The following is a 14,716-nucleotide window of genomic DNA, read 5'->3' as shown; positions in this document are numbered from 1 at the left end:
GCACACTTGTATGCTTGTGTGTTGTTGATGATGACGATTACTGGCAATAGAAATGTGAGTAAGGTACCGAACTCAGGTTTGCTCCCGCCTATTTTTAAATACGCATACGGTACTTGTATGCGCCCTATGGTCCAGTGCGCCTTATGTGTGTGTTAAATACAGTAATGGCACACATAACTGAGACTGCGCCTTTTAGCACAGTGCGCCTTATGGTTGTGAAAATACGGTATAAATCCTGGAAATCCTCCTGGCGCTTAACAGCGTACACCATGTTACTGTTTGTGCCGAGAGGACCCGATCTTCAGGGTGGACCGGTGTTTTGTGAAAATGCGTCTCAGCTGTTCCGATAGTCCTGACACATAAAGGGTCACTAAAGGTTTTCGCTTCCATCTCTCCTCGGTCGTCTGGAGCTTTCTTCAAGTGCCTTCCCAGTTGGATATTTGTCAAAACTGGGATAACCACATTCACTTAGCACATTCTTGGTATGATGTTCTTCTGCTTCCCTGGCTGCTTTGTCTGTGGGGATGGTATTCCTCTCTGATGACACCCAGTTTGTGCTCCAATGGATGATGAGAGTCAAACCTTAAATACTGATCCGTATGTGCAGGTTTATGGTACTCATTAACGTTTAAATGTCTCCCATTACTGATGGAAATCTCACAGTATAACTTAAGGCTAGCCTGCCATTTATCGACCGAGTTAATGTGATCAGTGAACTCAGCACGTCCTGAAATTTGATTTCCCCCCAGGTGTCATCCACATACCCGAACCAATGACTGGGCGGTGTGCAGGGTAGGATACCAGAGTAAAATGAGTTTGTCTCATATGCTCACCGAACAGCTGGATCTTTGCCTTCTGGAGGACTTTTGTTGCGCAGGCCCTTAACTGAAGATCTCAGTTGCAGACTTTTAGGAGTAATCCTGTTTTGGTGGCAGCTGTAGTCAGCCATCTCTCGTGCTGTTTGCTCGTACTCACGTACTAGCTTTAGGCAGTCCTTGTCAAAGTGGGTTAAAATGTCTTCATGCATGAACATTTCTCCACTCTGTGAATGGTACTCATGGCCACTGATCAATGTTTATGACAATTTGCATGTTAATGATCATGAAACATGGCCTAGTGGTGCTAGTTTCAGCCATTATCCAAAGGTACTGTCGATAAGGTTGGAGAAACCTGGAGTCAGCTGAGACTGAAGAAATGTTTCCCACTGAAAACGTCCAGATGAACAGAGTCAACTTCCTGGGATGTGTGTGTTATATGACTTACTCTTTTCTAGCAGCGCAGCCAGCACTGTATCCAAATGAGGCTTGAGCTCTTCTTCAATCAGCTCTGTACTCACACTAATAGCTTTTAACGCCTCACACAGAGAGTCTGCCACACACAACAAGAGTTAGCTGTTAGCTTTAGTAACACGGAAGTCAAGGTGAGACATGCCATTTTATAGATAGCACACAACTTGAATAAAATTATGATTCTGACAACGAAGCAACTAAAAATTTGCCAACAAGATCTGGAAAATCTGTAGCACTGACAAAATAAGGAGCTGGGTTACCTTGTTACCAACACAAAATCGTAGACAGATACTGGTTAGTGGCTACCAAGCACTGAGTCCTGTATGCCTAACTTGGCATTCAGGTTTAAGTGATCCTATAATTCAATTCAGTTTAATTAAATTTTATTTATACAGCGCCAAATCCCAATAACAGTCGCCGCAACGTGCTTTATATTGTAAGGTAAACCCTACTATAATATAAAAAAAAAAACCCAACAATCATATGACCCCCTATGAGCAAGCACTTTGGCAACAGTGGGAAGGAAAAACTCCCTTTTAACAGGAAGAAACCTCCAGCAGAACCAGGCTCAGGGAGGGGCGGGGCCATCTGCTGCGACCCGTTTATAACAGGACATTTGTTCTGTTGACAGGCTAAGCTTACAATTTGTTACATTTGGTTTTATAACCCACAACACAGCAAGGTGTTCATACACACACATAATAAATAGTGATCGTGTTACCTGACATGAAAAATAAAAAAACATACCAACGAATGGCTTCTGGAACCTTAAGAATGAAGTTTGACTGAAAACTTGTTTTGTTGGAGAAATGTTCGACTGAAATGAAAATGGTCCACTTACAGAGAGCTGAATTTAAAGACACAACAAAAACCAAAGTGAAAGCATGGAATTTAATTTCATTTATATAGCGCCACAACAACAGTTACCTCAACACGCTTTATATGACAACAATACAAAGAATGCAACCATCAGAAAGCCCAGCTGTTGCACGGCAGTGAGGAAAGACATGTTTTAAAACCCCTCCTTTAACAGGAAGAAACCTCCGACAGAGCGGGGATCAGGGAGGGGCTGCCATCTGCTGCACCCGGTTGGGGATGAAGGACTGATCCTTCACAACCCAGAATGATATACAGTAGATTATACAGCTCCACAGTGAGCAGAGGGTCCGCTACAGGACGTCAGGCTCTTAGGCCACACTTATGAAGTCTGTTTCTGATTGTTTGGTCAGAGACATTCGCATCCAATGGCCTGCTGGAGGTCATTTTGTAGGACTCTGGCAGTGCTCATCCTGCTCCTTGTTGCACTGCTGACGGCTTAAAATATAAATATATAATAAAATTCAAAAATAGGTAGAAAACAGTCTGGAAAGATAAGGACTATAAACATTCAAGCTACCCTAATTAATAAAGCTTCATTATAAGCAGAAAAGACACGATGAAAAGCAGAATAATCAACAAAGCAGCAACTGAGAAAAAAGTGACAAACTGGCATTAGCGCTTTAGCCTGCGAGATTGCCGACGTCATTATCCGACGATTAAAAATGCTTTTCCTATTTTCTTCTACAAGTCTTGGCAGCGCTCTTACGGGTATTGTAGCTGATATGATGCTCCACCACATGCAGAACGTATATGAAGAAGCTGCTGGAGACCAGAGCTACTACCACTAAAAACCACACTAGAGTCCTGCCAACAACACAACTTCTTCAAGAAATCATCAGCTGAAAGTCTAACGAGGTCAGAAAGAAAGCGTCTGGACTTCTTTCAGCTGCATGAAGACGGGACTGGGACTCTCCACCAATTGACTCTTAGAACTGAAGAAGCTTCTTGGATGAGAGGTGAAACGTCTTCAAGCAACTTAAAGAAGTCCAGAAACTTTCCAAGCTCCTTAGACTACGATGTCCTGGATGACTGAGAACCTTCGCAGACATCAGCTGAAAGGTTAACAAGAACTGGGGACAAATGTTTAATTACAGCAAATATCAGGAGTGAAAATCCTCCTTATTTTTAGAGTGTTTTATAGAGCTTTGATGTTACTATTTGCCAAATTCAGCTGAACTCCCACAACAAAATTATATTTCTCCTAATCCTGATCTTGTACAATATATAATACGACTTACATGATGCTTTTTTCCCTCTTTTACCCACCAATAAACAAAGTCTTGGTTAAACTTAAACCTTTAAATAAGTATAAAGGAAACAACAGATTTTTCAGGAGCCGTCCAACACTGATGTTTCTGATGTGGTTGGATCAAGTCTGAACAGTTTACACGTGCCAGCAAAGGGCTGTGCACGCTTGCACATTTCTTGAACCACAGGCACGGAGCATAACTCAATAACAAAGCTAAAGAGCTTCTTAAACACATACAGTCCATTTCAGTCAGACGCACACAGAGTGCAGATGGTAATCACCTCGGCTAATCCCTATAAAGTCGATTGAAAATAGCCCGGGTGGAGGGGGCTAGGAAACGGATGCACACACTTGTATGTCACGATCTAGCCCTCGTGTCCTTCTGCATGTGTAAAGACACTTATAGACTCTTCTGTGCTGAGCACTTGTTACTACAAGCCTCATGCAGCCAGTCGCACACATTCATACAACCACTTTCTTCTATAGCGTTCATCCACACACACTCAGACGAATGAAGCGCAGGCAACTCGGCATCTTGCCCAAGGATATTTTGACATGCAGACTGCAGTAGCCAGGGAATCGATCCATCAACCTTTGGATTGGTGGACCAGCAGCTGAGCAGTCAGGGCGGCACTGTGTGCATGCGTCTGCGTTAAAGCACAGGCCAACAATTTCCTAGTCAGTCTCACAATGTAATGCCAAGAAGTCCCCAGGGTGCCTATATACAAACGTGACTGCATGCATGGACACAATAACAGCAACAACTGGGAAATCCAATCCCATCAGTCCGTCCGCCACTAAATCCTGTCACTGTGATGCTCGTTGTGTTTATTCCACTGTTAGACTACGCGGTGCATCTTGGATAGTATGGTATTATGATGGTATCTATGAGCAATGAGGACGCAAAGAAATGGTTCATGCCTCAGAGCAGCAACGCCACAGACGAGGCTGGGTTGTTTGATTGTGTGGCTCAGCTGGTAAGTTTATGTCCATCCACTCCTGAACTGCACAGTGCTGCAATCTTACTGGCCGGTGGCACAAACAACTCACCGTTGCTGGTCTGCAGAGTGGCGCAACAGCACAGTGCACCACGCCGGCTGCAAATCGTTTTACCTTTTATACAGAGCAAGAAAGGACAGAAGCATCTCACACACAGAGGATGTAGCTACTCACCAGTGTCTGTCATGGCTGCTGGCAGGCTCTCTGCTGGCTAACTGCCTTCGCCTGCTTGCTAGCACTGAGTGCGCGTCTGTGTGCAGAGAGGCCGCCCTCCCTGATTCAGCCAGGTGTGTCCCGCCTCTCACTCTGCCTGCTTCCCTGTCCTTGCTCTTCCTCCACTAATCCTATTACCTAACTCTCCTTTTCGTTTGCCTCGCTTCACGCTGCCCTTCTCTGCTCCCACTGCGCGTGCGTTGTCTGCTCCCATCGTGTGTTCATTCTTTCTGTCTGACAAATTCAAAGTACAGGTGGTGAAAGAAAAGCTACAAACCAACAAAGACAATTCTGTACAATATAACAAGCAGATCACGGTGATATTTACATATTTGGTGTTTTTAAAAATATATTTCACTGTTATATATTATTGTATGTATATTTTTATCATATAAAACAAGGGACTAGTTTAGAGACTGATGGTGTAAACATCACATAGAAAAGACTGACAATATCTGCGGAGTTTTTACAAATGAAATACAAATATTTCTGGAGCTCTTTAAATGTTTTAGGAAAACAGGCTATAGCTTAAGTGCGTGTCTGTGTGCATTGCCCTTTCTGATTTTTTCTCTTTTTGCATATTTCAGATGGTCAACTTTTAACTCTTGTAAACACAAAATGCAGCGTGTGATAAAAAGGTTATCCAAACCTTCCTGACCTCGTGTGTAAAACAAAAACAAAAGCTGATTGCCCTCGAATAAATGTGTTTGTCACTCTTCATGGCAAAAAAGAAATTTGTAATAACTGGCAATGAGACTTTTTCATCACTGTACAGGAATTTTTGGCCCACTGCTCTTTACAGACGTGTTTTAGTTCACCCACTCTGGAAGGTTTGCCTGGTTAAATCATGCTTCAGTCTGATTTGTGTCCAGACTTTGACTACGCCATCCCAAATCCTCTTTTTGAGCCATTCAGAGGTGGACTTGCTGCTGTGTTTCAGATCGATCACGCTGAATAGCCCAGTGTGTTAAAGATTCATTGTCATATGCACACTAAAGAAACATGTTTCCCCCCAAATTCTTCCTTTGCTGTCTGTAACAAATACCCAAGAGGAGAAAAAACACTTATACAATAGATAAATACAATAAATGATTTAAAAACAATAGAAATAATCATAAAGGATTATACTAAATACAACAAAAAGGGGGGGGGGGCAAAAAATACACATGCATATACATATATATATATGTATCACCTGGATCACCAGTTGAGAGAAAAAAGAGAAAACAAGCATAAAAACCATCGCGATAATCTATGTGTATATATATATCTATGTGGTAAATGGCCTGTATTTGTATAGCGCTTTACACATCCAGTCATCCACACACTGGTGATGGCAGCTACATTGTAGCCACCCTGGGGCGCACTGACAGAGGCGAGGCTGCCGGACACTGGCACCACCGGGTCCTCTGACCACCACCAGTAGGCAACGGGTGAAGTGTCTCGCCCAAGGACACAACGACCGAGACTGTCGGAGCCAAGGCTCGAACCGGCAACCTCCGATTACAAGGTGAACTCCCAACTCTTGAGCCACGATCGCCCGATAGCATTGTGCAGCACGTAAGAGCGACAGCGCACAGTGTGCTTTGAGGTAGCAGCCAAGAAAGGTGTAGTTTGTGTCTGTGAGCACCCGTGTGTACACCTGTGAGCATGAGCACGCTTGTATTCAAAAGGTTCCTTCATGTAACGATCTGCTAGAGGGTGTGGGGGGTGTTGTGGAAGTTTTCCATTAAATAAAGGCTGCAGACGAGCGGTAGCTAACATTCTTTAATCAAACACACAAAGGACAGACAACCAAGCTTGATGAAGTCCCTGCATGACCGCGGGGCAGACGGTCAGCAGAGTCTGAGCCCAGCATGGCTCTCAGTGAAATACCTTCTCCAGGAACAAACGGCAGTACACAGCTGTGTCACACCTTAAGCTTCACACTCCCTTGCTGCCTCCCAGAGTCCTCGAAGACACAAAAGACTCTTCCTGTGGAGTCGTCTGCTTCCCCCAACTTCCTTACTGGACCCCCCACCATTTGTCTTACTGTATGAGTGTGAGACATATTAAAATCCAGTGGCACCAAGGTATCATACAATAAAATAATGTGATTAATACATAAGTAAAAGAAATTCCTATACAGAGGCCATAGCCCCCCAGGGCATGAAGCAGGTATGGAGGAGATCCAGGCTCCAGACATCCAGAGGCCCCCAGAGCATCAAAGTCCAAGGAAGACCAACGAAGGGGCAACCACGCCACTCTCCTGGAAAGAGCTGAGGAGAGGCCCGGGCGAGGGGTCACCCAGCACCCACAGAGCAGAAGCCAGAGGGGGTTGCAGTGACGTGCCCCTGAGCTCCACCGGCAGCCAGCTGTGCCAGAGGGGACTGAGCCGCAGGCCCAGAGGTCGAGGGCACCCCACCCCCCAAAGGGGCCCGACCGAGCCACAGGCGCCAGGCCCCGACAAGCAGCCACCGGGAGCCGGTGCATACCTGAGTACCCAGGCGCGGACACCAAGAACCACCAAAGCACCGATGTCTGAGGGCGTCAGCCACTGGCAGGGAGAGTGGGGAGACCAGACCATATAGACACAGACATGCCTCCCCTGCACCCTGGTGACACACCTGCACCCCAAGGCCCTGCATGTGTGGGTGATTGTGGTGGAGCGGGAAGAGGGAGACAGGTGGGGGTTAGGCAAGTGGCCCCTCCCTGGGGCCAGCTCCCCCTACTGACCCCAGTAGGCACCCCCGCTCTCTGGAACCCACCAAGACCAGGGGGCCCAGGCTCATCTGGACCGGGGTCCACAGAAGCACCGCCCAGCCCCACAGAATCTGGAGCAGCCCACCCGACCCCACCACAGAGAAAACTGTACCCACCCCATCATCCACTCATCTCCCAGACTACACAAGACAATAGACGCCCAGGTTAAGTTCATTATCCTCCTCTCCCATATCTCTCCCCCACTCTCACTCTCTTTACATTTCGAATGCTTCAGCTTCAGGAACTGTACTGGAATCTGTGCTGCTGCAGGAACTAAAACAGGGAAGACTTAGGCTACGTTCACACTGCAGGCGAAAGCGCATCAAATCCGATTTTTTTGACCCTATGTGACCCATCTATCCGATCATGGTGTGACAGTGTGAACGGCACAAATCCGATATTTTCAAATCCGACCTGGGTCACTTTCATATGTGGCGCTGAATCCGATACATATCTGATGTTTTAGTAAGCGACTGCTGTTTGATGGTCATGTCGCATTAAATCCGTCTTTTACGTCACTGAGACAAGACAGACGCCAACTATCAGTGCTGGAGAAGACATCGCGAACACTTCCTGTCCATCCAGTGTAGATGTCAGTGAAACTGTTGGGAAGACAACGTTGGAGAAACGTGAACATTTTATTTGTTCTGTATAATCTGCAGATTCTGACAGAAATCTGCAGCTATCCTTTGAAGCAGCGCTCCTCTAAAACAGCAACAAGGATCATTATTAGGTTTTTTACATTATTAAGTCACATTAAATCCGTTATTTACGTCACTGACACACGACAGACGCCAATTATCAGCGCCGGAGAAGACAAACGAGAAAGCATGGTGGCGGAAACTGGAGACGGAGCGAGTCAAGGGCCACTCACTGGTTCCAACTCCATGTCCATATATACCTCTGCACCGAGGTAGCAGCCACTGCTCCAAACAAGGCCACTGTTAAAGCACGGGCTCTCTGTTTTCTCAGTGTCCTTCTTTCTCTAATGAATTTGTCAAAATTCTGTCGGTTACGACTGTGCACAAATTGATAGATTCCTGCAACAACACCTACCAGCTCTGTAGCCGCCATTTTTACTTCCGTAAACAGAGCACGTTGTGTGTGACGTCTTCTTTTGCGCATGCGGGCCGCTTTGAGGACCGTGAACCGTTCACACTAGAGCGCGTTTGCTGTCACATTTTATTTGTAGTGTGAGCAACATGACAAAAAAAATCGGATTTGATCAAAAATTGGAATTGAGCATAAAGACCTGCAGTGTGAACGTAGCCTAAGAGGCATGGCTGTGAGGATTGCCTGTTCCTGTCTATAAAGCTTAGTTTGGTTCAAAGCTGGTACAAAGGATTGTGCGTATAAGGTAATGTCCTCTGCTACCTGTTGAGTGGGCATCTGTAATCCTGACTAATGATCAGCAGCACTTATTAGTTTTATCAGTTTCATAAAATATACTATACTAATGATTTACAACTCTGATTAATTGAATGAGTTACTATTGTCAAATACTACTGCTGCTAATAACAATAAAAATAAATAATGATGATAATAATCATGTATCAGAAGTAAAGGACCTGTCAAGACTGCGGGCAGCAGATCATGTAGAGTGCAGAGTGAGGGCAGGAAATGAACTTAACGAAAAGTGAACCATTTAATGATTCTAAAACAGTACAAAGATAAGAAAACCAATCAAAAATGAGAAACTAAAGAGAAAACCTGAACTGAAAAAACTGTAGAGGCTGGGAAGCTCTGGGAACACGGATCCTGAGCGACACAGGGATAGAGGAACAGACGCTCTCACAGAGGAAACATTATATACATGTGACTAGAGTCACTAACGAAGTGGAGACATATGGGAACGCAACAAGAATATTTATTTATTATTTATGCATCTATTACTCTTCTAATGAATTCTACCCTTGTCCACCAGGGCTGGGGAGTGACCTGCAGTTTCACGCTCCTTCCACCGGATGGAGCCAGAGAGTACTTTAGCTCAGTCCTACCACTTTTTTTCCTTTTATCTGTAATACCCTCTTTTGCACACACGGTGTCACACTCTAACAAATAAAGACCCGTGTGTACCACTTCTTCCTTTTTTCTCAGTTCTGTGGTACAGTGAGTTGAATCATTCACCACAACTAATACAAAGCCATATCTCCATGCACGCTGGTGATTAGTGATGTGCCATACCACTGATCTCCACTGATCACAAAAACTTAATGTGTTATTGTATTTCAGATTATAGCTTCGTAATGATTGCAGGACATCAGACTGCTTGTTCTTATTGTTTAATTGTGAAGAATTATCATATAGAAATTGTTATGTATTTTAGCACCATGGGAGCATTTACAGGATATTGTTTTATAGTGATATTATACAGGAAAACTGTTGCTCAATAAGGCCCATTTACTAGTTGTTTTTCTCTTTCTCTGTGACCCAAGAATTAATGTGTAAGAATCACAGGCTGGTACCTCAAGGTCGAAAATACCACAGAGACCACTTCCTTACTCCCATCCTCCCTTCTTTATCTCTTAGAAAAGGCTCGTTAAAGGCCAGGTGGTTTGTTTCAGAATTCACTAATGAAAGAACTCTGTATTCTATGTCTAGGAGTGTATTTTGTTGGGATAATCATAAATTGTAGCTGAACTGATAAACTATACAAAGGATACTTCTCTGTTCAGAGGGCAGGAAGACGTTTCCTTATTTGGTCTGTACCGGTTTGAACTGAGAATCTGCTGACACACGAACCTTTTTCCTCTATATATACTGTTGTCTGATGAATAAACCTTTGAGATGGTTTGGGAAGGCAACCTGAAGCAGTCTGTGTTTCCTTGTCCTCCCAAGCTACTCCCGGCGCTGTAACTAACACGCTGAATGGCATATTTGACTGTTACTTGAGAATATTCCTTTGAGTTCTATAGGTCATGGACAATCTCTACTGATAGGTGCCCACGCCTCGGAGGAAACCCGATCCACGGATGACCCGGGACGGAGTTTTCTTTCAGAAATAAAGAACCTGAAGCTGTGTGTCGATGCTATTTGAACACACATATGTTGTCATTTAACATGTAGATACTTACCTGGACGCTTCAAAAAAAACCTTCAACATTCACACTTTCCCTCGTTCACAGCAGTGCTGTGCCACACTACACATTTTGGTATCGATCCAGTACCAAGTAAATACAGGGCCAGTACTGTCGATGTGACTCAGGCAGCTAAATGGGGGAGAGTAGTGTGCCATGATTAATGAGACGAATTCTCAACTAGCAAATTGTGAAACATTTTAAACAGAAACTGGGTTTTTGGAGACCTGGAATGTTTTTGTGTCTTTCAGCACACAAAAAGCTTTGGACATGGAGCGAGCGTGTTAGCGCAGTTATCTCGTTAACGTGTTGGCCGTCTAGCCCCATGCACGGGGCGATCGGCGGTAGCTCGTTAACGGAGATTTTCCGTGTTGTGGCGTTAAGGTCATTTCAACGAGATTAACCTGAAAGCACTAGTGGGAACACAACGAATATGACTGCACATTTATGCCGACATCATCCTAGTGCAAAGACAAAAACAACAAGCATGCTACTAACTTTAGCCGAGTCATTTAGACAGCTGTTAGCACATGATTCTCCTTATGCTGCTGAGAATATAGCCCAGAAGAAGCGGATAGTATAGCTTTTATTTTGGAAAGAGACATTTCTCTGTAATAAACTCTCTTTTCCAAAGATGAGTGATTCCTCAATCAGATACAGGGCTCGCAATATCGCTAGCCCGACGTCCTGGAGCTAGCGATTTTTTCCAGACGGGCTACCAAAAATGAAAGAATGAATGAATGAATGAATGAATGTATGTATGTATGTATGTATGTATGTATGTATGTATGTATGTATGTAGGTATGTAGGTAGGTAGATAGATAGATACCAAAACAGATAAAAGATTACGTTTACTTATGAACAGGTGGAAGGTCATCACTGCTTCCATGTCCCATTATGTCGCATACTGGTTCGCTATCTCTTGCACCAAATCACCACCTAAACACACATCAGATCGTGACAATGATTCACAAGTCAGCTGATCACCTGACAGCTGAACCAAGCCTTGACACAATGCCTGTGAAGCTCAGCCTCAGCTTCAAACAGGTCATGACTATAACCTAGGTACTCCCAAGGTTTAGTATATTGTTGTGAAGTTGGAAAATGATCCTGGAAAAATTGTGAATAATATAAAGTTCGAATAATTGTCACATTGTGGTGTGATCTTGACCCGATTTTCACCAAAGTTAAATCAGCTCCAGCTGGTATTGGTATCTTGAAAAAAATAATGTGGTCTGCTAACAGACAGACAGACAACCAAACTGAAGTGAACACATGCTCCAGCCCTTTGGGGGGAAATTACACTGACAGAATGTGTTGAAACATGTTCTGAAGTGTGTGAGCCGACGGGGAGTTAACAGGAAAGAGTTTCACCAGGAGTTTAAAGAGTGGATTTACCAGTTTTTAACTAATGAGTAAAGTGTGTGTAGTTTTTGTGAAAGTTTTAAAAGATTATCTAAAATACAGAAAGCAGTTTGAACGCACACTTTCCTTTAACGAGTCAGGGTTCATCTCTGATAGTGATGAACAAAGAATTATTTAGCTGTCTCTTTGTTGTTCTGAGATATTCCTCCTGCCCTCTCGTTTACACGTTCCGCTCGCAGCTATTTTCAGACAGAGAGCTTCAAAAGGCTGAAGAGTGGAGTCTGAGTACAGCCAGTCCTGCAGCTAAGGTGACATTTCAGATTATGTCTCATGATTTCCTCATATATTTTTACAGTATGACTGTATGTGTGTTATTTACTCTGAAGGCTGTTGTTACAAAGCTGGCACATGATACCACGCACCGTACCAGCTGTTATTTGTGCTGATGCCGCCTCCCTCAGACAACAGCAGATGTTAAGACTTGTCCTGCATTCTCTCTGAGCACCATGTAGCCATAGACCATGTAGAAGAGAAGCCGAGCACATACTGAGGATCGAGGAAGGCGAGGCAGAATGAGACCAAATGACTGTAGTGATGGACATCTACTTCGCCACCTTAAAAATGTTCTTCAGATTAAATTAATGTATCTTAGTGATGTGCACTCCACTTATAATCTGACATTCCTTTAGTTTTTTTTCAACGCGAGGGGTCTTGAGTACTCCATTAGGCAAAATCTGTGTTTCTATTCTGTAAAGGGCAAGTAGATGACAGCATGTTAATTTCAGCAACGCATATCGGTTGAACATTAAGATTTGACATCAGAACATTTTCACTTACAACACAAATATTTAATTCAATTTCAGGGCAAGTGGAATAAGACCATACAGCCACCCAAGATTTAGTCTGATTGACCCAAAACCAACAATAATAATAACAAGAAAAACAGGAAAGTGATATGCTGATTAAACCTGCATTAATTGTTCTGTGTAGACAAGAAAATAGAGACGCACAGAAAGCCTCTAGTGTGGATGCAGATCACCTGATTGAGTGGCGTGATGTTCTGGGCTGAACTCCACAGACTTACGGAGCGTGCTCGGAACATCAATAAAATACCGTAGACTGTCCAGGTCTTGTTTGCAGTCCTCCAGAGTGCTGAAGTCGAATAAAGTATGGCTAAAATCCTTGTTTTTCTTATCTTCACAGGTGTCAAACTGGCAGAGAAAATTAGTGACTCATAGGGCAAAGGAATAAAACAGTCTTATCAAACTTTCTTTGAACTTTGTTGAACAGTTTTAACTGAAATTAAGCTGCAAGTCTCTACCAGCTTTGCACATCCACAGATTGTAATTTTCACCCATTCTTCTTTCCAAACTAGGTCCACTTTACTCTTTTTTTGGATGATAGATTGAACAGTGCTCTTTGAGATGTTTAAAACTTGGGGTTTGTTTTTGTTTTTATAACTTCTCCACACTTTCATCCCTGACCCCCTTAGATGTGTTCCTCAGTCTTGGTGGTGGTGCTGTTTGTTTACTAATGTTCTCTCACAAACATCTGAGGCCTTCACAGATCAGCTGGATTCATACTGGGTATCAAAGGAAAGCTTAATAAATAATCACATCACATCTGTCAAACTTTTATTTGTAAAACATTTTAAACTCCCTGTAGTATTTTCCTTGTGTGTTGGTTTATCATGATATCCTAAACAAATACAGGTGTGTGGTAGTAATATGACTAAATGTGAGTTTTCTCCTTGGAACGCTCCCATGGACGCCTGGGTTTTGTGACCTCCTGGATGAATCATCAGTGCAATCTTGGAGTAATTTGGTTTGGGAAGGTTCTCTTCTGTTCCAGGTTTTCTCCATTTGTGGACAGAGCTGGACTGAGTAACTGTTGGGAATCACTTTTATCTTTAAGGCTAATATCTCATAATTAGCACCACATATTTGTATTTATACTTCTTCTCTAAGGACTTTGGGGGGAAGGGTATGTCTCACTATTGAAAGCACCAGAAGGTAAACGTGATTGCAAATTGCTTGGTTGGCCTTACAAACACTGACAGCTGACCATTCCTTGATTTTCATTAGATTACCCAGTTAAATCTCTTAACGCAGCTGACTCATTACTGGCCTTTGCGGTGAGCTCGCGCTCCAACAGAGTATAGTGTGGAAGAAATGGGGAAATGGTGGAGCTGTAAAATTGAGAATAAATGCAGCAAAGTGTGTCGGATGAAACGACGTGTTAGAAGTCAGGGCTGCAGCAGCAGCTGCACCATCAACTGTAGCAGCAACAACAAGGCTCACAGGAGGCTGCTGTTACTAGCACCAGCTGTGCAGAAGCACCCACGGTCCCAACAAAAGTGTGAGGAGGATACAGAGGAAGGTGAAATTAATGTAAAAATAAATGGAGGGAAACAATTATGAGTGGAAAGATTCGGGTAAAATGAATGCCTACTTTGACCAAGAACCATTCCTAATAGCTATAGCATGGCTTAGAAAGATATCCTATCCCAACAACTGACAATCAAACAAAGTTAAATCTTTTAGCCTGCTTCAGTTTGTCAGACAGGTTCTGCTTAAGGGATTTCTTGATTCAGCAGGTGTGGCAGTACTCACACCTGAAACTGATCTGAGCTTTCCAAAATATATTGTTATTTAAAGAAATTCAGAATTTAACAAGGTTAGGCACTTTGTCACATGGGCGGGTAGATGGATAGCGTTTTTCCTTCAATAAATGAAACCATCATCAAAAAGAGTCTGCATTTTGTATTTACTAGGGTTCAGAGATGGGCAGTAATAATAATAATAATAATAATAGATTTTATTTATGAGCGCCTTTCAAGTCACCCAAGGACACTTTACAATAGGATAAAACACTTAGTAAAACAATGGCAGAATAAGAACAA

At 43.4% G+C, this 14,716-nt stretch overlaps 1 protein-coding gene across 1 annotated transcript in view; it reads right to left on the bottom strand.

The window, feature by feature from the left end:
• The window catches only part of LOC102204555 (rap1 GTPase-GDP dissociation stimulator 1), a 32,176-nt gene extending 27,342 nt beyond the window's left edge, over nt 1–4,834 (bottom strand). The window contains exons 1-2 of the mRNA XM_013915083.1: nt 4,591–4,834; nt 1,264–1,368 (exon numbers count right to left, since the gene is read on the bottom strand). Of these exons, the coding sequence (XP_013770537.1) occupies nt 1,264–1,368; nt 4,591–4,603 (118 nt within the window). The 5' untranslated portion in view covers nt 4,604–4,834. The remainder of the gene's footprint in view (nt 1–1,263; nt 1,369–4,590) is intronic.
• Between the last annotated feature and the right edge of the window lie 9,882 nt (nt 4,835–14,716).

The sequence above is a fragment of the Pundamilia nyererei genome, unplaced genomic scaffold (assembly GCF_000239375.1).
Source record: "Pundamilia nyererei isolate P.nyererei 1_Seehausen unplaced genomic scaffold, PunNye1.0 scaffold00256, whole genome shotgun sequence".
Taxonomy (NCBI): Eukaryota; Metazoa; Chordata; class Actinopteri; order Cichliformes; family Cichlidae; genus Pundamilia; species Pundamilia nyererei.
Note: the sequence above shows the minus strand (reverse complement) of the source record. Positions and strands in the feature narration are given on the sequence as shown.